This window comes from Parus major, chromosome 2 (assembly GCF_001522545.3).
Source record: "Parus major isolate Abel chromosome 2, Parus_major1.1, whole genome shotgun sequence".
NCBI classification, from domain to species: domain Eukaryota; kingdom Metazoa; phylum Chordata; class Aves; order Passeriformes; family Paridae; genus Parus; species Parus major.
In genome coordinates, this window is record NC_031769.1 from 15,712,333 (window position 1) to 15,736,364 (window position 24,032).

The 24,032-nt window shown below is 45.9% G+C and overlaps 1 protein-coding gene across 4 annotated transcripts in view; it reads left to right on the forward strand.

Moving 5' to 3' along the window:
* The first annotated feature begins 5,681 nt into the window (after window positions 1–5,681).
* MKX (mohawk homeobox) overlaps window positions 5,682–24,032 on the forward strand; it is a 49,167-nt gene continuing 30,816 nt past the window's right edge. For 3 of the 4 annotated variants that reach the window (XM_015619924.2, XM_019005821.2, XM_015619926.3), the window contains exons 1-5: window positions 5,682–5,767; window positions 6,000–6,246; window positions 8,137–8,296; window positions 16,442–16,595; window positions 17,822–18,157. In XM_015619924.2, the coding sequence (XP_015475410.1) occupies window positions 6,065–6,246; window positions 8,137–8,296; window positions 16,442–16,595; window positions 17,822–18,157 (832 nt within the window). In that variant the 5' untranslated portion in view covers window positions 5,682–5,767; window positions 6,000–6,064. Of the gene's footprint in view, window positions 5,768–5,940; window positions 6,247–8,136; window positions 8,297–16,441; window positions 16,596–17,821; window positions 18,158–24,032 lie in introns of those variants that run through there. The other variant, XM_033511372.1, reaches the window with a different exon arrangement.

The window sequence follows — 24,032 nt, forward strand, 5'->3', positions numbered from 1 at the left end:
TCCCAAGTCAAACTGCAGAGCTTCTCCTCCTGACCACGTTTCCTCCTAATTAACACTGCAATAGACACCATTTCCATTCCCAGGGAAACCATCTGGCCCCTCTCTGGAGCCCTTTTGCCCTCGTGGCTGGTCACAGAGCCCCAGCTGAGCCTGCGCTCTGGGATAACACATCTCCTGCAAACACCATGGCCCTCCTCCTCCTCCCCGTGCCCACTGCACACAGCAGCTGATGCACAGGAGAGGCCTTATGGAAGGAGTTTTGTTTTACATGGCCCAAGGGGATGGAAACCTAAAAAAATGCAATAAAAAATGGAGGTGGAGCAGAGAAGTGAGAAAACATAAAGACCTTGAGCACAAGTTGGGAGATTGTTTTTCTGACTCTTTGGGGATGTTTTCAGATGAAAGTAGAAATAACTGAGATCCTTGTTTGGGGACTTCTTTTTTTGTTTTGTTTATTAATTCTTAAGACAAAGCACATACATAGAACAGAAGTTGGTCTTCCACCCTTCTAGATAAAGCAACAGCTATATGTTGGGGGCTTCCAGGTCTGCAGTTTGTCTGGGGCTTTTTGCTGCCACTAGCCCCAGTCTTAGGGGTGTTATCAGGGAGGCCACCCATAGGACCCTGTGCTTCCTAAAAGAAGCAGGGGCCAACTGCACCTTCAGAAGAGGCACCTGCCCCCTCCTTATGTTTGCAAGATCAACTGCCTGACTTCAGAATGGTCTCAGACCCACCACACCTGATAACCATGACTAAAGCCACGCTCACAGCTTCATGGTTGATCTCTTCCTGCAGCTGAAGCATCCTGGCCACTTTTTCTTGCAATATTATATGCTGTAGTACAAGTCCACTTTACAAACCAGCCCACGCCCGCAGCCTACTTTTTTCCAAACACAAATAGCATGTAAAGTTGTGGAACGCAAGAACTGGACCTTTACACAAGGTCATCTCCTGCATTTGTACAGGGCTTAATTTTGGCTTTCTCATCAGGTGATGTCTGGTTCACCTTTCTGCAGCATTCAGCAGCTTGCAGACAGCAGACCAGCTCTCTTGGTGGACACCCTTCCCGGCTGTACCCAGTAAGGAAATACCTGAGCTGTGCCGAGTGCTACACTGGAGCTACAGTCCATAACTTCATCTCAGTCCAGTCTTACTTTATTTGGAATTGAAACCAGGGCTAGATCAATGGCCACATCAGCCAGATTTCAGAACACCCTCTTGACAACATTCTCATTTCACCTTTGTGCTGTTGTTGCCCTCCTTGCTCACAGAGGTCCCACAGTCTTTGGCCCTGCAGTTTGACAATATTATCTGCTGCAGCACCAGCACTAAAGCTGCTTTAGGGATGGTCACAGATGACATTGATGTGTTTCCTTCCTGCATACATCATTCCAACACACCTTTGTACCAGTTCGTCCAAGCCTAAAATCCCTAAGGAAAGGAAATAGGCACACATTGTCTTTCAAATGCTCCTTCAGCCTTGTTGAGAAACTTTCCAAAACTCATTTCTCCACAAGTATTTGCATGCAAAAATCAGATGGCAATTTCAGAACCTATCTTTGCTTTCTAATGGCCCAACTTAATTGTCTTCCCTCTCAGATGTTGTATGCCCACTCTGATGACCTCGCTGATCCCAAGGACCATCCTTGCTCTAAGACAGTGACTGTTCTAGGCATTGGTCCAGAACAGTCTTCAAAAGAGGCAGCTCTTCCTTGCTTAGGATGATATTTAACTAAACTCTGCATTACAAGATTTAACTTCATCCCTACGGTATCTTATTCCAGTGATCTGGGAGCTACCAGACTAAGCACAAAATGCCTGTTCTAAAGCTACTCTGCCATCTCTGGTTCCTTGCAGAAGCAGACCAAACTACTTTTATCCAGCATAGTTATGCCAGTTCATCCTTGTCTTCATGTGCCTCAGGACTTGGCTCAGCAGTGATCCAGCTGCTGTGAGGGATGGCAACAGGTCTCTGCAGCTGCTTTACCTGCAAGTGTGGCTATTTTGTCGTTTGGATAACACCCCATTTGGCATAATCCTAAACAATTTCTCACCTACAGCTTCAGGCAGCTTCAACATACATGGTCATAGTTATTCAGCCACCCAACCTGCCCACAGATAATGCCAGGGACATGAGGAAATTCTTTGAATTTCAAACACATATGTTTACTGCGAAGGATTCTGCAGTTGGAGGGAGGAACAGTGAGAACGCGACACCAGTGAAGTGTTTGCTGATAGCATATAAAAAGTAACCAGAACAATGGACAAAAGCAACATTTTGCTGGAAGTGGACACCAAAAACAACGATTGTATTTAGGAGCATAGATGGAACCCAGCTGAACTGTTTTTGGATTTTCCCCTGCTCAGAAAGGGGAAGCAGGCAGAGCAGTGCTCACAGCCAGCCCCAATGGTGCTATCTGAGCTCTGTGGCATGGCTGCCCACCCCAGGCAGCAGGGCTGGGGCCGCAGCCTCTCCAAGGGCTGCAGTGGGGCTGGCACTGAGGAGCTCCATCACTTGCAGCCTCAGGAGCAAATTCTCCTCTCAGCTTGACAGTACAGTTGATTTTTTCCTGGCTCCTCCAGTGATACACATTAGGACCCAAAGCACCACTTTTAGGCTCTTTCTGCGTGATATCCCTTGGAAATGTGCCTTGATGCCCCTTTTTGGCAGGCCACCCTGGCCTACCAGCTGTCTGGAGCTGGCACACAAACATGGGCCAACAGAGGGGTGTTGCAAAGAATGGCAAGGAGTTTTTTGCAGCTCCAGCCTGGCAGGTGCCTGAAGTCCTGCTGTGCTCCGGGCTCCTGTCCCACTGTGGGATGCAGGAGAGCCACAGTGCTCCATCAGCCGGTGCTACATCCTCTGGGAGCCGGCTGCAGGCTGCGGTATGCGGCCAGCAACTATTGACTTCTTTTTCCGTGCATGGAGGGGTAAGTAACCTTAATTAAAAACATGAAGCCCACAGTTTGTATCACATTCATGATGTTAAACAAGCTCTGGAAATAGAAACACTGTTTTCATTTAAGCTTTCCAACTGTGATCTATGTAATAAAATATGGAGGGGGCGGGCGTGTGTGAGATTTACATGTGATGATTTGGGAGATCTCACTGCTTTAGAGGCTTGTGAGGCGCCGCAGTGCCAACTGCTCCTGCCACTGCCTCACCACGTTTGGCAACGTCTGCCCCACACACACTTTTGTTTTTTTCCAGAACTGCTTTCCAAATGGTGATTTCTGCCCTCAGCTCTTGTTGCTGTGACTTATTCTGGGTGTGGGTGTGGGATCTGCCAGGCCCTCAGCAACCTGCTGTCCTGGCTGCCCATGCCCTGCCCAGCTCAGGACAGGCAGGCAGGTGAGCAGCGCACATTTCCACCACTCCTGGGGACCACACACGTCCTCGATGACAGCTACATACCCTGCAAGTCCAGTGATCCTCCAAGCCCGTGCCCAAACAGCACCATCGTCAACAGACACAGGGAAGGAATATTTTTGCCTTCACAGATCCTCCTGAGCCACTACACAGGGAACAAGCATCCATTCCACCATGGTGGACAGGCAGAGGGAAGGCTTTTCCAAGGGCACTTGCTCAGTACCCTGCCAGTGAATGGATTGCCCCTTCTCCAGAGGCTGCCTCAGCCTGCAGGGCTCACAGAAACATAGCATACCCTATCTGCACCTCCCTCAGGCTTTGGGGACCAGAACCTGTGCCTGCCCTAGCAGAGGGGGTCACTCCTGCCGTGCTAGAGGGGTTTGGAGGGGGGAGTGGGAGAGACTGCAAACGACTGAGATCACTTTCCCATGGGAGCTTGGTTTTGGTCAAACCTGTCACTTTCTAAGACTCCTTTTGCAGTGACGTAATTATAACAATACTTCCCGTGTCATAAACTGTTCTTCTGAGCAGGGCAATGATCAGAGCTGAGTGTTTTGCAGGAAGCTCCTAATCAGCATGTTAGCACAGTCTAACAGCAGGCATTTGTCCCACACTGCTCCCCTTTGCCCACTTCTCCCCCAGCTGGTTCCTGAATGCTCTGGCCATGTCACATCCTGACAGGCAGCCTTACCAGGGCTTTGCCCAGCAGTCTGTGGAAGTGCAGGATGCACAGCCTGCACGGGGGCATTCTTGTGGTTATTTACATTTTCCTACCTTCTGTTTTCTCGGCAGGGGGCTGGCAGCAAGTTGTTCATGTCTTTGCCTCCCACTCTAGGGACAGTCATTTTTCTCCCAGGACATTGGGGCGTCTCCGGTGCATTGCTCTTCCCCAACTTCTCCACTGCTCCCCGTCAGCAAAGTGAGAAATGACAATCGGATCGGTGAGTCCCGATGCCAAGCTGCCCCTCTGCCAGGGCGCCTTTCCCCAGTGCGTGTGGCTGTGTGACGTCACGGAGAGCGGCAGTGACGTCACTCACCGTGACGGGGGGTGCAGAATTGGGGTGAGCCCCAAAAAGGACCCCACGGCGGCTGAGCCCTGGGGGGCTGCGGGCGGGGGTCCCCAGATGTTTCCCCCTCCGTCGCGGCCGCTCCAGCTCCCCGCCAGCGGAGAACCGCGTGCCCTCCGCGGGGGCCTCTGCAGCGCAGGAACACGGGAGGGAACGAGGCCAGGGTGATGGTAGGGGGCGGGGGGATACAAGCGGTGGCGGTATGCAGACTCAGGTACTTTGGGGTCACGCTTGTGGGGACAAGGACGGGGACAGAGAGGTGCCATGGAGAGCGTGGAGTCGCGGCTGGTGCCCGCATGAGGGATCCGAGCCGCGCACGTCCCGCCGGGCCCGCAGGCGCAGACGGCTGCTCCCGTTCACCCGCGGCGGTCAAATAACGTCTGAATTACATCCTTGTAAATATTGACTGTGGCCATCCTCGTTTCTGCCCGCAGAAAACCAAAACGTTAAGCCTGGCGGGGCCGAGCTTCTGCTCCGCAGGGCTGCGGTGTGCAGGGGGTGTGGGGCGGAGGGGGCCGAGGGAACTGGGGCACATCCGTGGGAGCTGCCGGGGGCGCCCGTAGATATTGCCGGCAACGGAGCATCTCTGCCGGCCGCGCCGGGGATGCTAAAGGTAGCGGGCTGTCCCCCGGCTTGGACTGCGGGGTAACTTACAACCCTTGGGCGGGGGATAGCGGGGGACACAACACACAAGAGAAGAAGGGGAAGCGTATTGAGAGATGGTTCCTGGCATGGCATCATCAAACACCTGTGTTAATGAGTGGCACGGGGCCGCGGCTGCGCCTCTCGCCCCCGACGGGGGTCTCTCCCGCGGTCAGCGTGACACCAGCCCGTGTCCTCAGCCGCCTTCTTCGGGAGGCTCCCCCATACAGACGGAGAACAGCCCAGCCGTGCACAGCCGTACCCTCAGATGCCCCTGGCCGGACTCCTACCGCCCCTCCCCGCAATGCCCCTCGACGCCGCTCTGCCCGGGGAGGGGGGGGCGTGCCCTGGCTGGGGCTGCTGGGGTCCCCTCGCCAGCGGTGACGCCCCCCAGGGATGGGGAGCGGCAGTCCCGACAGTTTGAGTGGCTGTGCGGCGGCGGTGCCTCCGGGCGCCGGCTCTGCGCATTTGGTGGTCGTTAAAAACAATTTGTTTCCCTCCCCGTTTGGGGAGGGGGAAGGGAAAAATCATTCCGGGGGAGGGGAGGGGAGGGAAAGGGAAGGGAAAAGGGGGGAAAAAAGGAGTGAGAGAGAGAGCAAGCGAGACAGAAACACCAAAGCCGACAGAAAACCCGCGCTCCGAACTATTGCGACACTGAGCGAGGAGCGCGGCGAAGGCTGGCGGCGAGGTGCGAGTGGGAGCGGACCGGGCCGTGGGAGCGGGCCGGGCCGAGGAAGCGGGCCGGGGTTGGGTGGGGGGGCCGTGAGAGCGGGCCGGGCCGTGGGAGGGGCGGGCTGCCTCCCCCCCCGTGGGTGGGCAGGCGGCGCCCGGTGCCTCCGCGCTGCCGCCCCGCCGGTCGCGCCGGGCGGGTCTCGGCGGTTCGGCGCGGCTGCCCGGTGACCGCTGCCGCCTCCCCGCAGCGCACAGCGAGTCCCCGCACCTCGGAGCCGGCGGCCAGCACGACGGCGGCCCCCAGACCCCCACCATGAACACGATCGTCTTCAGCAAGCTCAGCGGCCAGGTGCTTTTCGAGGAGGACGCCAAGGAGCGGGAGCGGAGCGGCCGGTCCTACGTGGGGGTGGTGGAAGGCCCACACCACGCCGAGGTGCTGCTCCCCGACAGCCCGTCCATCAAGGAGAGCCTCAGCCTGCGGAACCGGCGGACGGGGTATGCCGTGCGCTCGTCTCCGCGCCGCGCACCGGCTTCGGGGGCGGCCCTGCCCGCGCTGCCGGCGCTCCCGGCCGCCGCGTCACCGATTTGGGGTTGCGAGATGGGTTTCTAGCTGGGTCTTTGCCCGCGACCCCGGGTTCGTATTCTCTGGGATTTTCATTCCACAGCTACGGTGGGAAATTCCGACAGTAGGTGATGCAGGGGCGTCCGATTGGGGTGGAAGGTACCAGACAGAGAGCTCCTGTCCTGCTGTGCTTGACCTCCCATTCTGCCTCCGAACAAAAACAAACCGAGAACACCGGGGCTGCACCGGCTTGTTCGGGCGCTTCATGCAATTAAAGTCTCCAAAACAGAGGCGCCAGGCGGGACGTGTGAGACCGGGGACACGGGGTGGTGGCGCGGCCGATTGCCGGCGGCAGCAGCGGGGCTGCGGCGGGCGGGCACTGCGCGGCCCCGGCACTTGTTCCGCTGTCCCCGCGGGTCCGCAGCGCACCGAGCGAGCGGGCGGGAAGGAGCTGCTATGTCAGTGCGGGATGGGATTTAGAACGGACTAGCGTGATGCCAGTCACGGGCTGGATAACGTGATGTTAGGATCGGGTTTGCTAAAACGGCAGCTGAGGCTAAGCCGCCCAAAGCAGTTTTTTTTTTTCTAGTGGGGGGAATCTTTTTCGATTTGTTGTTTTTTGGAGGTTAGGTTTGCTTTTTTATGCTGGAACAGGTGAAATATATGGTGATGAGAGGACGTGCGAGCTCTGGCGCGTTGACAGCCGTAGCTCGAAGGGTTGAACTGGCGGGCGCTGACCAGACATTTCGGGTCAGTGTTGCAAAGTAAGGATCGAGGAGCACACTCGGGCAGCTGCGAAGCCGCGAGGTCCCGGGGAGCTGCTTGTACTGACGAATTTCCACCTTAGCGATTGCATCAGCTGGCAGTTTTAGCGGCGGTGCTGGCCGGGAGGACGCAGGTGTGTGTCACCGGGCTGTTGTTGCAGCCGGCCGCGGCGGAGCGCGGCAGCCCCGGGGAGCGCCGGCCCGGCCCCGTGGCGCCCCCTGCCGCCGCCGCCGGCCCCAGCCCGCCTCTGGGCTTTCTCTAGGATTCCGCCGGGTTTCTTCACTTTTATTGTAGACCTTTTTTTACAAAGGGACACCATTTTTTCTTTTTTTTTTTTCTTTTTTCTTTTTTTTTTTTTTTCGCGGAACCCGGGTTTCGTTCCCCCGGCATACGCTGTTTCCCTCGGCAAGCGCGGGGCTTTTCCGGCGGCTTTGGGAGAGGCACGCCGGCTCCGAGGGGCGGAATGATCCAGGAGCTGCTCGGTGCCGCGGGTATCTCTTGAGTATCAGCGGGAAATAAACCCGGGCAGGGGAATCAGGCTGGGCTGGCCCCGGGGCAGGGCGCACCGCAGCTGCGGGATGCGCGGCCGGCCGTGCGAGATGCGGCCTGGCCGCCCTGGAAAGCCCCTCTGTGAACAGACCGGCCACACGCCTGTCAGGTGCCGAGCACCGAAAACATCGACACTCGCACCGTCGGAGCCCCGGCCCCGCTGAAATCCCCGCGGGGCCGCCGCCCGGCTCCGCAGCATGATCGCGGCCATTCACCGGCTCTGAGTCCGCTCGCCCAGGCCCTGCACGGGCAGTTCGGGGAGCTGGCGGCATCACCTTCGTCCAGGCCGAGGGCTGCGGCTGTGGAACGTCCCCGAGCACCCCGCGAGGACGGAGCTCGGCTCCTCCGGGCAGGGCGCACCCCGGGGCGGGCACCCCCCGAGCTGGGTCCCCCCTCGGACGGGGCGCATCTACCGCACCCCTCAGGGGAGCCCGGGGGCAGCGGGCAGGGCACGGGGAGCGGGCAGGTGTCCCACAGCTGCGGGTCTCAGCGCCCCTTCTCCGCGGCAGGGCGCGGCAGAGCGGCGGGAAGGTGCGGCACAAGCGGCAGGCGCTGCAGGACATGGCGCGGCCGCTCAAGCAGTGGCTCTACAAGCACCGCGACAACCCATACCCCACCAAGACGGAGAAGATTCTGCTGGCCCTCGGCTCCCAGATGACCCTGGTGCAGGTAAGGAAGGGAGCCCCTTACCCCCACCTCCAAAAACAGCTCTTAGGCGTTTCGTGGACGGGAGGGATGGGGACAGCATCTCCAAACTCCTCTGTGACCTGAGCTAAGGACAGTGCTGGGTACCGGGGAGCATCTGTGCGCAGCCAGCAAGGCCAGGGGTCCTGTGCACATCCTTCTTCCACTCTCCCCTGGGCTCCCCCACCCCAGCAGGACTCTCTCAAACAAGAATTACCACATCTGAGCTATCATGACTGGAGAAGTGCTTAAAGACAACCACCAAAAAGTGTGTGCTTGCCCTTCTAGGAAGAGATGCTTTCATCCTTTCTTCTCATTCATAAATACAATGAAAATATTTTTGCTTAGTCTTTAAAAATTCTCAAGTAAAAAATATCAGCCATGGGAGATTTCAGCACAGAATAGGAATTGCTGAGGAAATTGCAGGGACCTACTCTTCCCTTTTGAAAAGGGGATAGGATCTATTGTTCTGATAATAATTGTCATCACCTGTTGCTCAGACATCAGCGTTACCATACACACAGTGTACAATGGCTCAGCACACCCAGTCTTGCAGGAATTATCATTGAAATAGAATTAGATACGGGGAGTAATTGTTTTGCTCTCAGGTAATTCTCCCCTGAAGTGACTGGCAGTTGTCTTGCCAAAAGAGGCATAAATTTTGCTGCAAATGTTTATAAATCTCACTTCTTTGTTCTCTTTGCCATCTGGCGCTCTACTGAAATCTGTGGTTAAATGCTATCAGTTGCCGAGTGATGCTATCTCAGGTCTGGATGCTGCAAAGATTTATGCATTGTGAATAATCTAATTTCCTTACTGCAAGCTACTGCTAGGTGTGTAAAATGAAACCCATGTGTTTGCAGGATTGGGTCCTCATCACTCTGCCCAAATGTGTCACTTTGCAAAGGACACAAAGAGATCAAAGTAACCTAAAGTATTAGAAAAAGACAGGTAGTAATTCAGCTTTATTATTTTGAGTGCCCCTTCAAAAAAACCTGTGCTATGAACTTCAATTCTAGTAATGGCAAAATGGGAAATCTTTACACTTCAGTACCTCACGATGAAATTATTGCCCTAGTAAAAACACTGTAGCTTTGACAAAAATAATATTAATGTCTCAGAAAATGCCAGTTATAACTGGAAGATATAGTTGAAACAACTTCTCTTGCTTTTAAAAAATATACATGAAAGGCTTAAACTATGATTACATAAACATTATCCCTTCAGTGGCACAATTCAATACGAGTATTTTACTGGAGTATGGCTCTTAGAATATCCCAGTATTTTTACATGAGATTTAAAACATATATTCACAATATGTGTTGGGACACTTTCACATTCATGATGTCTTGAGGTGTTATTCTGTTCTTTTAAAAATGCCTCACAATGAACAGAGAAGGAAAAAAAACTGGTGGGTTTTTGCAGGATTTCTCTTGTGGCAGCTTTGATAAATCCTGATGGGGATAGGATGTGTTAACTTTTATAAAAGCATCAAGTGAGCCATGGCCAATTCTCCACTGAGTTTTATGATCTCCATAAGGTGTAGAATAAAATTAAAAAGAATTGGGGAGGCCTGCATTTAGGTCTGTTAGACCTCTGTCACTCTAGTGAATTTTCACTGAAGCTGAATTTGACCAGCTTTGTTTCTATGAACTGTAATATTTGAAAGAACTGTGCAAACAGGCACATCTATCTTCATTCACAGGAGCACAACATCAAAGAGAAATCCCAGGTGTTTTTTCCATCGTTTTTGTGCAATCCTCTTTTAATCCAGGAATCCAATATCATCTGTATGAGATGTAAATACACATGTCTGGCACCAGCAGTAATTTCTGAGCCACAAAGAGCAAAACAACACAAACCCTACACCTACGTTTTGGATGCTCAAAAAGAACAGGATTGTAATTCAGTTCAAAATTTTTGTTCTCTAGGAATGAGAGAGAGCATGCCAGGGTGTGATCTCAGTCACCCTGGGTACATCTGAAATAGCTTTCCTGAAGGCCGCGCTCTTTCAGACGAGTGGTATAGCCAAGAGCAGCTTTGGGACTGGGCTGGTGTCTGTTGGAAAGCTTTGCTTCTGTCCCAGGAGGGGCACTTTGCAAAAGCATCAACCAGGGTCGCCTATAAATTGTTTTTCTAGTCTAGTAATATTGTTGGACATCATTGGAGAACCAGGAATCGGTGTATGATGTTTCCTCTGGGTTAAACACCTTCACGTTTGCTAACCTGTCTCATATTTCCTACACTTTTTGCATTTCTCAGAGTTGTCCCGTGGTGTTTGCTCCCACAGCTTTCCACTCCTGTGGAGGCTGTTGTCTGCTGACAGCTGCTCCCCCTTCCCAGTGTCCCTCATGTGCCGACACCTTTCGTCACATAGGAAAGGCAAAAGATACTGTTGAATATCTCTCTGAGTTTCTGAGTTTCTGACAAAATGCCATTTAGGGAATGAATGGCAGGGGATTTTTTTTTGTTTTTCACTTGACTGACAACCTTGGAAAAGGTCTTTGGCTGCTTGGAAGATGTTGGTGGTCACCGTAACATTGATAATATGGATGTAACTCTCCTGCCCGTGCTTTTCTTTCATCTAATGAACCTTATTCCAGTATGTACCATCTATTCAAAGGAGATTTTTTTCAGGACCGTGGCACAGATAAAACCAATTCTTCTGTGGGACAAAGAGGTGAACATCCACCCCTGTTTTTTACTTTTATTATTAGGACAAATTAATGACATGCAGATACTAATAACTTTTGTTATTAGTATCTGCATGCCAAATCTACCACAACTTTATTTTCATTAGTTTTGCTATCACCCAGTGGGCTGATTTTAAAGTAATTTGTTCTACTTTAGTAATACTTTGGCCTACTCCACTCTTCTTGGGTGCAGTGGGACAGCAAGGAGACTGTTCCAGATGCATTGTCCGACTGCAGTGCTGAAGAAAAGTCAGACTCTTTCAAGGAGGCAGGATTTTGCAGGAATCATAAATCATCTTGTTTCTTAAGAAGTAGTAGCAAAACCTGGGGCAAATTCTGGGCTGACTTACTCATGTGCAGGCCAACAAGGTCTTTGGGAGTCTTCAAGGCAAATGTTATTGCAGATTTCAGTCCAACAGTCCAAAATTTTCTACTTCCACAACTGCCAAAGCAGGAAACCAAAAAAGCAATATAGTTTGAAAAGGCATTTTATATTTTACTCCAATTAGATTCCAATTCAGAATCCAATAACTTGTCCTATAATATGCTACATTTTCATTTGTATTATTACCACAGTGCTTGATTTATTTTATTTTAAATTTTGGTTTAGATGTTCTTGTGAAATAAAAAAGAAAAATGGTTGTATATTCCTTCCAGAAAGAAATATGAATGTGTGTATTGTTGGAAAGAAGGTTTTTTCAGTACAAGGATTTGTATATCAGTCATGTGCTGCTATGGATTTAATAGTATTCAGATTTATCAAGGCATATCTGGATTACTGGAGGAGGAGAATCGCTTGATGTCTGCTCCCTTTCTGAAAGTTTGGCCACTCTTAAGCACTGAAGCAGAACAAATTACAATAAAATTGAAGATGTGTCTTCAGAAGTAAAGCCAGAGGGTCAGTATTTCATGATGCTGATATAAGTACCTGATGCTCTTAGAGAACAGAACTGCTGTAAAAAAATGAATGCTGGAAAGCACATCTATTATCGTTCCCCTTGGGTTTTGTCTTTTTACTTCTCAAAGAACTACAGGATTGTTACTTTATAAGAATAGTGAATTTCATCATGTGTTTTTTCAAGATACTTACTTCTTGGGAGGTTTATGTGACAAAGATTTTCCCACTGGCTTTTATCTAAATAATTATTTTTTTTAATTATTATTGTTTTTGGAGATCACAGTAGCACAGCTTGGGACCATGGCAAAGGTTGAATATTTTGGCAGCTTTGGTTGTTTCTTTTTGTAATGGTTTAGGTAAGCGTGGTGCAAACTGGCAGTCTGAGTGGGACCTACAGCAGTAGACAGGCAGGTTTTTAAAGACCACATGGATAGACAATGTAACATTTGGGGCTGGTTGAAATGAGCGGTGAAACTGCTGTTGTCTTTGAAGGAGACAGGTGGTGGCTGGAGGTCAGGGTGAGCATGCTGACTGGTACAGCCTGTGGCAATGCAGCCTGTTCCAGCTCACACACCTGGAGATTGTCCAAGACTGAAGAGTGGAGAGGTGTTGAATCTCATGATGTCTTAGAAATCAGGACTTTCCAGCAATATGCAGTAGTGCCCAAAAGCTGGAAAGCATCTAGAGATTACCACATCATAGATTAAGCCAAAAAATACCTTAAATGGATTTGACTAACTTTCCTTTCTTCCAAGGCTTTAATGGGCCTTGTAGTAATTGTGTTTGGGATAAGAATTTCTAGAGCAAGTTTGCTGCTTCGTGCTTTAGTAAAAGGTTTCTCTTCTAAAAGCTGACATGAGGTTCTTTCAGAATCAGAGTCATTTATGTTGGAAAAGACCTTCATAATCACTGAGTCCAACCATTAACCAGCACTGCCAAGTCCACTGCTAAACCATGCCCCTAAGCACCCTATCTACATTTCTTTTAAATACCTCCAGGGACAGTGACTCAACCACAGTAACTTTCACTTGCCAGCCTGTTGCCTGGCAATCCTTTCTGTAAAGAATTTTTTTTCCTGATACCCAATCTAAACCTCCCCTGATTCAATTTGAGGCCATTTCCTCTTGTCCTATCACCTGTCACTTGGGAGAATGGACTGACCCCCACCTACAACCTCCTTTCAGGTAGTTGTAAAGAGCAGTAAGGTCTTTCCTGAGCCTCCTTTTCTCCAGGCTAAACCTCCCCAGCTGCCTCAGTTGCTCTTTGTCAGACTTGTGCTCCAGACCTTTTCCCAGCTCTGCTGTCCTTCCCTGGACTCTCCCAGCACCTCAGTGTCCTTCCTGAATTGAGGGGCTCAGAACTGGACCCAGCGCTCAAGTTGCAGCCTCAGCAGTGCTAAGCACAAGGGTACAATTACTGCCCTGGTCCCACTGGCCACATGTTACGGTCTCATTCTTAAAACTATTAGAAATACCTCTGCCTGAATTAAGATGCAAACCAGACCATATGCCAAAGGATTCCAGTCTCTGACACCGCACTATTGCTGTTACAGGCCAGGTTGCCATTTGCCTTCTTGGTCACCTAGACATTCACCGGCTCACGTTCAGCTGATGTCAACCAGCACCCTCAGATCCTTTTCCAGCAGGCATCTTCCCATCCCCTTCCCCCAGCCTGTAGCACTGCAGGGGTTGTTGTGACCCAGGGGCAGGTGCTTGGCCTTGTTGAACCTCCTATCACTAGCCTTGGCCCATGGATTCAGCCTGTCCAGATCCCTTGTGGAGCCTTCCTGCTCTCCAGCAGATCATCACTCCCACCCAATTTGGTGTCTCTGCAAACTGACTGAGGGTACTCTCAGTCCCCTCATCCAGATCATTGATAAAGCTATTGAACAGGTCTGGCCCCAATACCAAGCCCTGGGGAACACCACTGGTGACTGGTGACCAGCTGGATGTAACTCCATTCACCAACACTCCTAGGCCTGGCCATCACAACAGTTTTCTACCCAGCAAAAAGCAAACCCATCCAAGCCAAGAGCAGCCAGTTTCTGCAGGAGATGCTGTGGGAAATGGTGTCAAAGGTTTTATTGATGTCCAGGTAGACACATCCACAGCCTTTCCCTTATCTACTGAGTGGATCGCACTGTCATAGATGAAGATCAGGTTGGTCAAGCAGAACCTGCCTTTCGCAAATCCTTGCTGGCTGGGCCTGATCCCTGGATTGTCTTGTGTGTGCTGTGTGATGGCACTTAAAATAATCTGCTCCTTAAGAAGCAGGAGGACAAGGTGCAATGTATTTATCTCATTATGAAATAACAATCAAATACTACTATTCCCTTCTCTCATAGCAGAAGACTTAAAATATGACTCATCCTTTCATATTGATATGCAGAAAGCAAAGCAATGACATGGGAAGAATGAGCCCAAAATAAACCAAGAGTACCATGCAGTAATCACTCTGCTAAATTTAATTGCTTTTATGTATGAATCACACTAATACTACCCTATCTTTTCTGTAAATGGCACTTCACTGATGAAAAATTTTAGTATGTAATAAAATGAAGCATAATCTTTCTTGTGAGAGGTTGGAAAGCTGTCAGTTTGGTAAAATGCTGCAGTAACTGCAATCCTGTTGATTGGGACCCTGGATTGATCCATCTCTACTGTTAAATACTTGATTTCAGAATTACACTGTCATGCAGCAGGTGACTGCTGCTTCAGTTGAGCAGTCTGGAATGACTTTGTTAACGGCATTAGAAAGTGCATGGATTTCAGCCCACCCTATCTCATTTACTATAAAAATTACTGTGTAAATATGATGATTATAAGCAAGTAACCTCAGAAGAGAATGAAAATTACTTACTCTGCCAGCTACAGTTTTGGTTTTCTAACCTGCCATAGTAAGCTACATGGCTTGTAAAGTTTTGTGTTTGCCCTCTGAGCACTGATCCAGGGCTCACCATATTTTCAGTGGAACCCTGTTTCATGTAAATATGATTTTAAGTAAAATCAAAGTGACAGACATAAGGCACCAGTGCTAAGTTCTAGCTGGGACTTTGAACCGAAGCTTTGCTTTTTCTTGAGGCACATAGTGTTTATTTTTCTCATAATCATTTTACAAGAGATTATCGATCCAAAATAATTAGACAGATACTTCTGTGTGATTTATGCCATAACCTTAGCTACAACAGACAGATGACAAAACCAGGGCCAAAATCCATCACTAGGGTCTACAGTTTGGCTCTCTATTTCGTGGGGTAGCATGTATTGATAAAAAAATGTATGAACTTGCTTCGCAGGTTGATGTAACTTAAATGGTGTGATCGTTCCCAGGTCAGACTAAAATGATGGTAGTCTGGCTTCCTCTGTGTGCATGTTCACAACACAAAGATGTTAGCAGGGCTGTAGGCTGCTAACATTCTTTACAATTTCTTTTCTCCTTTGCAAGTGATGCTACTCTGCCTCCTTCTTCCAGAGGTCATGTCAAAATGCACTTATTCCTTCCAGGTTTAAATAGTAGTTTTAACACCTCATTTATCATTAAGCAAATATCATTAGAATGTAGGTCACTTGCCTCTGCTCTTTCTCATAGTAAAGATAGAATTATCATTATTTTCTAATTTCTATCTTTTTGAGTTGCAGTAGAATTAAGGCCAGCATTTTCTCAGGTGTGCTTTCATGCAAAGTCACAGCAAGTATATGCATTCCATTTGGTGGTTTAATTAGCACTGCTGGCACTGAAGGGTAGACTGTGCCTTTTTGCTCATTCAGTGCCTAAAACACTTTGAAATACTTGTGTTTGAGCCTGACTTTGTGATGAGCCTGTATGCTAAAGAGATACTAACATGTATCCATTTTGCTATGTCAAACTCTAGAAAATGCTCTGCAGTTGGGAAGGAAGACAAACCAGACTATTGTTTAGTAGTCACCTAGTGAGAAATTGCATATTTACTATTTTTAGGCTGTCCACAAGAAAAAGAGTTTGTAAAATCTGCTGCTCTGTAGAGAAAATGGTTGATTTCTGCAGTGAGTCAAAGTACATTGTACTCTGTGTAAGACTTTCCTGATGCCCATGGCTTGTCAGACTAAGAGTTCTGTTAAAGTACAAGGGGGAATTTGGGCTTTTATATATACAGGTTTAGAATGTCTTCTTCTGTTCAATAGGCCTTTTTGTAGCCTATTGAAGAAATATCAAAAAAATATTGTAAATATCAAAGAAAATTCCTGAATATTATATATTAGTTTAATTTAGGAAGTTGGTAATATATTGAAGGTTCATATTGAAAGTTCAGGGTTTTATCTTTAAAATTTAAAAAAAAGAAATTCAAACAAGTATTTAGGACACATTAATTGAAACCTTGTGATAATGTGGTTTTGCTAACACTTGGGAAGGGTGGGAAGCCTGAACTTGCCTTCCTGTATGAGATTCCCGCTCTGCTCAGTGGTAATTTCGTGGACTTCCTTGAGACATACATAAAACTGTTAAGGACTCTATGGATTTGTGAAATTTTCAAGGGAAACTAATACACACGTTTGTATGCAGGTATCAAACTGGTTTGCCAATGCAAGACGTCGCCTGAAGAACACAGTCAGGCAACCAGATCTTAGCTGGGCTTTACGAATAAAACTGTACAACAAATATGTTCAGGGAAATGCTGAGCGACTCAGCGTGAGCAGCGATGACTCATGCTCTGAAGGTTTGTTGATGCTCTTTTATAGATTTTAAACTGATTAAAATTTATTTAGAAAGTATTATATACCCTAAGTTAGATCTAATTTTTAATCACAAATACCCTCAGTGGATCTGCCTTTATTTTTTTTGTGAATTAGGTTCCTTTTTTGGCTGCCAGCTACTACATAGCCTTGCAAAGCAGGATTGTGTAAGTTCTTCAAGGTGGCAATCTGGCTGCATGTTTTTATATTTCATTGCTGATAGATAATTGTTAGTTCATTACATTCTACAAGCCTATTCCTATAATCTGCATTAAAGGAAAAAAATTGATTACATTTGTTTGTATAAAGAAATGAGAAATCACTTGACTGTTACTTTCCTTCATGAAAGGGCTATAGCAATATACATCATTAAGAGGAGAATCTGATTAGTTGGGCATCTTAGATGGTAAACTGAATATTACTGTTATTTATTTGATGTAGTTTGCTAGCAGCTGTTTTTCATAACATAAATCATAAAAGATGCACTGGAATTCTCTTTCTTACTCAAATTAACAAATGCAGGATTTTTTAAAAATACTCTGTATTTTTGATAGTACTGTTATATTAATTCTGTCTGTGATTACTTTTTTTAGACAGTTGTGACATGGAAATACAATGACAGGAACAAATCCTACAGAACATTGTCAGAAATCTGTATGTGAATTTTTAGAAGAGTGTGTTTCAATTTGTACTCAGTTTCAAATATCTTACTTCCAATTTCAGTCTGTACTCACATTTCTTGAAAAACGTGGGAATTTACTTGCCTTTCTACTCACTTCCCTTGAAAAGATTGCATGCAGAATAATTAAAATAGTACAGTTTAAGAAAATGCACCTAAATATGCTGTGGTATTCAGGCAAACCCAATTTCAAGTTATGACAGTAAGAATTTAACCTATTCACACAGCCTTTTAAATGTTTATCATTGAGTTAGGGCACTTCTTAATTTTTTTACCTACTTGTGTTACTCATGAGCAAATTAGACTCAGATGGTCTTCTACAGCTAATTAATTTAGAATAGCTGGAGCATCTGAGCGTCATGGGAACTACTATGAGCAATGTGTGAACAGAAGAAAGGGAAAATCAGTGTCTAATGCTGAAGTTACTGTCTATTTTACTATTTTTATTACAGTTCAAAACATGTAGAGAAAGCCTCATGTTAAATATTAAGTACTCAATATATTACTGTATCTTTGTTCTTTTGTTTTCAGATGGAGAAAATCCTCCGAGAAACCATATGAATGAAGGGGGATATAACAAACCAGTTCATCACACTGTGATTAAAACTGAAAGTTCAGTAATAAAAACAGGAGTGAGACCAGAAGCAAGTGCCAATGAGGATTATGTGTCACCCCCCAAATACAAAAGCAGCTTACTGAATCGATACCTAAATGACTCATTGAGACACGTCATGGCTACTAATGCAGCTATGATGGAAAAAACAAGGCAAAGGAATCATTCTGGTTCATTTAGTTCCAATGAATTTGAGGAAGAACTGGTGTCTCCATCATCATCAGAGACAGAAGGCAATTTTGTCTATCGGACAGGTAAGGGATATTTTTCTGCATGATTTCTATTACAGACATCTTCAGTAGACAGTGGCTTCTGGAATACGTGTCACCTGATTGTGCCTTTTATGAGATTGGGTGACTTCTGTCCATCCTCTCGTATGACAGTGGGTAATTCCTGTCCATCTTCTTGCATGAGAGTAGATTACTCCTATCCATCCTCTCAGGGTGGATAAATCATGTCCACCTTTTCATTCTCTGGAGAAGTTCTACCTATACTATTACAGTTAAGTGCTGTTATTGACCTCTAATGAAGCTGGTTTGCTTTTCAAATGGAGAAATGGGGATAATTTTTGAAATGACACTTACAGGCCACTTTTTGTCAGCACAAAGATGAGCCTAAGGAAGGAGAAAACTCTTGCACATTCTATTACAATAAGGAAAGACTAGAGGATGGCCACAGAGGAGGAGGAGGGCTTTGAACTTTCAAGGTGGCTGTTTGTGACACTTAAAAGAGTCATATTCCCTTCAGTAGAGTGCATGTGAACACCTTCCCCTTTTGTACAGTACCTTTTCTGTCTTCAGAATGCCTTTTCCAGTATGTGACCCTTCAGTGCCCATGCATCTCTTAGGAATACAGGCATTAGTGTAGACTAATTTCTGCATCACTCTCCAGAGCTAGAGCCGCAGATTTGGCCATTAAATGTCTTATCTTACTGGTTTTTGAAGGGTTATACATTATTAATTTAATTTTATCAAAAAACATACAAGCATGATGTAATGTCATCCACTGTGTTACCAGTCAGAGCAAGGCACATGGGACAGCCTGGTTCCTGCCAGTAAATTGTTGTAAATCAGGGCAAGATCAGGACTTGCTCAAGTTCCTGTGAGGCAGGGAATGCTGGAAGGCTCCTCTTGTGAAACTTCTGTATATCTTTGGGACATTAGGTAAAAAAATATCATTTTGAAAAATACGAAGGTTTGCACCCCAGTGTCTGAAGGTCTCCACCAGTGTCTTGTGGTTTTGACTCATTGCAGCAGCCCCTTGCATTGTCCTGGGCCTTTCTTGGGTTATTCTGCCAGGGACCACCTTGAGGGCAGCATCACTTTAGGGATGGATATTGCTGAAAAGTACTGGAGGATTTTGCAGTAAAGTTAATACAGATTTAGATTTTGAACTTGGTTCCCCTTGGCTTCCTTGGCAGGCAGGTTCAGGTGCCTTTGCAACTTCTCAAGTTTGCAGCATTTGCTTTCTTTTCTGGCACATTTCCTATGGGTTTTTTGTCCGTATGGAGGGGTCACAAGGCTTTTGTTGGTGGGGATTAGGATGATGTTTGTGTGTGCAGGTTGTTGGGAATGACCAAAGAATGAGTGGGGATGCTGTAGAAAAATGGGATCTCGTGGGGAGAAAGAATAGTGCACACTCAATTAATAAGTTTCAAAATAAATTCTGTCCATTTAATTTTTTTCTGTAGATAGCAAATGCATTTGGTTTGCATTATAAGTATATTGTTTGCCAAGTTTTATTTTTAAGTGAAAAGTTACTCAAGAACAGATGCAGAAGCTCAGATATGTAAACTTCTGTTTTCTGTACTTTTTACTATAACCTAAAAGTGGAAGAAATGACTTCTTAAAATCTATAATAAATTTGCTACTCGATTAACTTCTTCTTGACAAATTTCAAGCTGCACTGAAAAATACGGTCATTAATGTGAAGGCTGAGGGAGGCACACTGTAACTGCGTAAATTCACCAGCTGTGCTGGAATGAGTAAGAACCAATGTATTTGTCCTTAAAGTTCGTAAGTGACACTCCTGGAACTCCTTTTGAGATTGTATTTAAGCCAGTTCCTAAATATCTTTCTTAACATTGTCACATTTTTTGAGAATTGACCAGCAGCTCTTAGGATATGGTTTCATTCTTTTTGCATTTTGAAAGCAGACAAGCAGTATATAGAATGAAAAAAGATTATATATATATATATACACGCATGATATACATATAATATATGTATATACATTACTTTTTTTCTAAATCGTTGCTATATATATGTATGAATATTCAGGAAATACAGGTACAAATGGGATTTTTTTCAGTTACAAGATTACAATCCCATTAATGATTTTCTGATGATGTTATACATGCAGGAATTAAGCTTTTCATGAAGAGAGCTGATATTTTCAAGTTATTGTCCATTTATGAAACTTACTTTCAAATAGCTGAAATTATCCACATGAGTGTTAGGTAGGAAGAGATAGATAAGGATGATTTACTTTTTTCATGTTTTTTTCTTCATAATTTGAATATCTGGGTTGGCAGTTCTCAGTGCAGTACTGTACCAGAACTGTGTCTGTGTTTTCAAAAATAGTTGTAATACATTTTGGTTAAGTCAATAACAGGGTATGGCTGAATTTACCACTCTTACTCTCCTGAAAGTGGGAAGTGTATTTTTAAGTGAGATATCGCTGCTTACATTGAGTTCCCAACTGCAATTTTTTGTAGAGCAAAACAGCTAATTTTTAACACAAAGGAGTTGTTGCAGGATTGTCGAGTCCCTACTAGACATTTTAATTTATGAAGTCATTTTAAGGAGTATTTCAAAAAGCACAGAGTGAAAACTGATCGATGTTTTATTTTTGAGAAACGGTTGGTAAGGTTGTTGTGCCTGTAAGGACAAGCAGTCACTGGAGCTTAAACTAATTCTTTATTGTGCTTCCCTGGAAAGGTAACTTTTTTGTAGCAGATCATAAGTGAGAAAGCTCATTTGCCCTGTCTGGTTCTGGTTAGGGGCTGGACCCTGATTCCAGGTACATCTGTGTGTCTGGAGCTGCTTTCTTTGCCCAGTGCCCGGGGTCAGTGTGTGTCTCCACAGCCAAATTAACGGCCCACGAGTGCAGTGTCCAATAACAAAAACAAGAAATTGCAGTTTAAAGTTTATAAGGAAAACGGGTTGTAGGGGTTCCCATTTCAGTCATTAACATGCTTATAAACACGGGACCATATGCTACTCCAGCTTCGTGCAACTGGGAAATCCCACATAAAGATGAAGGACAGGCTATAGAGCCGGCTGTCGGCAGAGCAGCCTGGTTTCATACCCCCAGGCAGTTCTCGTGAGTTGATGGGAAGCGGTTTCAGTGCCGGAGCCCTCGCAGGTGCAGTGCCCGCAGTGCCATTGCCCAGGCCTGGGGAGCAGGAGGCAGCACAGCGGACAGGACAGTGCAGGCAGAGCGGAGCAGCTGCGGAGGAGTGCAGCCGTCTTGGGTATGTCACAGGCTTCTGTGAGTCTTTCTGTCGTAAGCTGATACTCTTATGTATGTAACAGGACGTGCACAAGTGTGTTCACTTAAAGCAGAAAATTCCAGTTCAGATCAATTGTGGTGCAGGTATAATATGTAAGTATATATAATTGGTCAAATATGCATCTTAAACTGATGACTGAAAGGCTTGGTTCAGTGTTTTTGTTTAGTTAAAAAGCCGTGTTGGAGAGCTGGTTTTCACTAACTGCTTGGCATGCAGTCACTCACAGCGGGCTCTCTGTGTGACAGGAATAAGTGAAACCAGACTTGTCTACCTGTATTTGTTGTACAAATGCATACAGAAATAGCAGTCTTGACTGCAACAAGCACTCCAGAGATCTACAAGGAGCAGATCTAATGTTGGTACTGAAGCTGAATATAAATCTAAAGAGGCAACGTCAGTCTTTGGTTTACGGATCGCTAAAATGCTGACTTTTCTGTAATCACGCTGCAGTGCTCCCTGAGTACCCTATTGTCAGTCACCTGCAGAAACAAAACGTTCTGTATTGTTGTACCACAAGGAAATGAAAAATTCCCAGCTTTCTGGGATGTTGTTGTCTAGTAAAGAAAAGCAAAAATTAAAACAAGAGAAAAGGAGATGAAATGGCAGGACAGGGAGTCCTTTTTCTGTAGGAAGATTTTTCATTGATTTCACTTTATATGTTACTTAGCACAGTAGAAAAGCCAGAACAAATAAAAACAGTGAGGAAACTCAAGGCTTGCAGGCCTGGAAAAGAGTGTGGTTTTAAACAAGTGCTTGAATGACTGGCTGATTTTTGAAGATGTTTGATCTCTATTTTTAGACATTTATACTCAGGAGTATGTTCTGTTTCTGATGTTTTCATTACTACTGACATTTTCTTTCTTTCTTTCTTTCTTTCTTTCTTTCTTTCTTTCTTTCTTTCTTTCTTTCTTTCTTTCTTTCTTTCTTTCTNTTTCATTACTACTGACATTTTCTTTCTTTCTTTCTTTCTTTCTTTCTTTCTTTCTTTCTTTCTTTCTTTCTTTCTTTCTTTCTTTCTTTCTTTCTCTCTCTCTCTCTCTCTCTCTCTCTCTCTCTCTCTCTTTCTCTCTTTCTCTCTCTCTCTTTCTTTCTCTCTCTTTCTTTCTCTCTCTTTCTCTCTCTCTCTCTTTCTCTCTCTTTCTCTCTCTCTCTTCCTCTCTCTCTCTCTCTCTCTCTCTCTCTTTCTCTCTTTCTCTCTTCTTTCTCTCTCTCCTTCGGATCCTGCAAATGTAGTGATTTATAAAGCATGATCCTTGGTCATTTATTGTAGCACACTGAGCACCTCTGATGACACTCTCGGCACTCTGCAGGATCAGGCCCACATTCCTGCAGAGCACTTAAATGTAAGGGTGTAGCCATGCACATAAATACTATAGAGGGACACAAACTGCAGAACAGTGCTGAGATTTTGTGTGGTCCTTGCTGACTTTTCCTCACAATTTAACGTTTTTAGAAATTAACATGTAATTTAAAAATAAGCCATAAAATTTGAAAACATAATATGAACACAATGGAACCTGTTTTCAGAAACAACTCAAGGGACCCACAAAAACTGCTCACAGCAGTGATTTTTGCAAGCTGGATCTAAATGGTGCTGGAGACCTTGGGGATACTTTGAAATAAATGGTAACCTGGGAGAGCTGAAGGAGGTCTTTTTTGCAGATCCTAATGTCATCCAGAAGTGAAATGTAAAAGGTGAATGTCAAGTACAGTATTAAATGCACACAGCCACATAACTGCAATTTGAAGGTTGCACAGTAAGATCGTATTTCTGCAGGAATTTTATTATTACATGACATGATTCATCAACTAAAATAGCCTGGAATTGAGAATTGAGGAGAAGATTGTGTTTAATTTACTGTTCTGTTGTTTTTTCTAAAGAAAGAATAAAAGGAAATGGCTTTACTACATGGGAAGCATCAGGTTTAATATACCAGATGTGATAGCCCAAACTTTAAAGATCCCACCCGTTCCCTGCTAATTTGGTTTACTTTTTGCATTTCTTTCAGTAAAAACACCAAAAATCAAATAAGCTGGTTTTTTAGTTCTCTTTCATTTCTTTATTTCTCAGTACCTGAGCTGCAAGGGGGATGAGTCAGGATTCTCTCCGTACAACCCCAAAAAACAGTGCTTCATCAAAACTGAACCTTTTTTGTGGGAAGGTAGCAGTTCCAACCCATCTCAGGTAGGAGAATGGAGGAAAAGAGCACTGAGTAGGCTGGGAAGAACAACTGGGGGCAGAGCACTGTCACAAAAGCCTGGGCACCCAGGGACTGCCTGGAGCCAGCCCTGCTGAAAGGAGAAGCAGCACACCTGGCACTGCAGTTTTCCTGTGCCACTTCTCTCCACTCCATTCTTTTATTGGAAAAGAGAGTATTTGTTTTCTCACAGGTGCTGGATGCAAAAACAGCACATTCTTGTTTTATCTGTTTGTTTTCAGATGCAAAAGGTTATGCATGTTCAAGGCTTTTTCCCCCCCATTTAAACCCAAAATATTAAAGATTCCAGAGATCTGCCTCTATGTAGATAAGATGTTCTTCAAATAGCAGCATATTTGTGCCTGTTCTGTAATTCAGGTATAATTGCTTTGGAGACCCCACAGAGCAGAGGGGGAC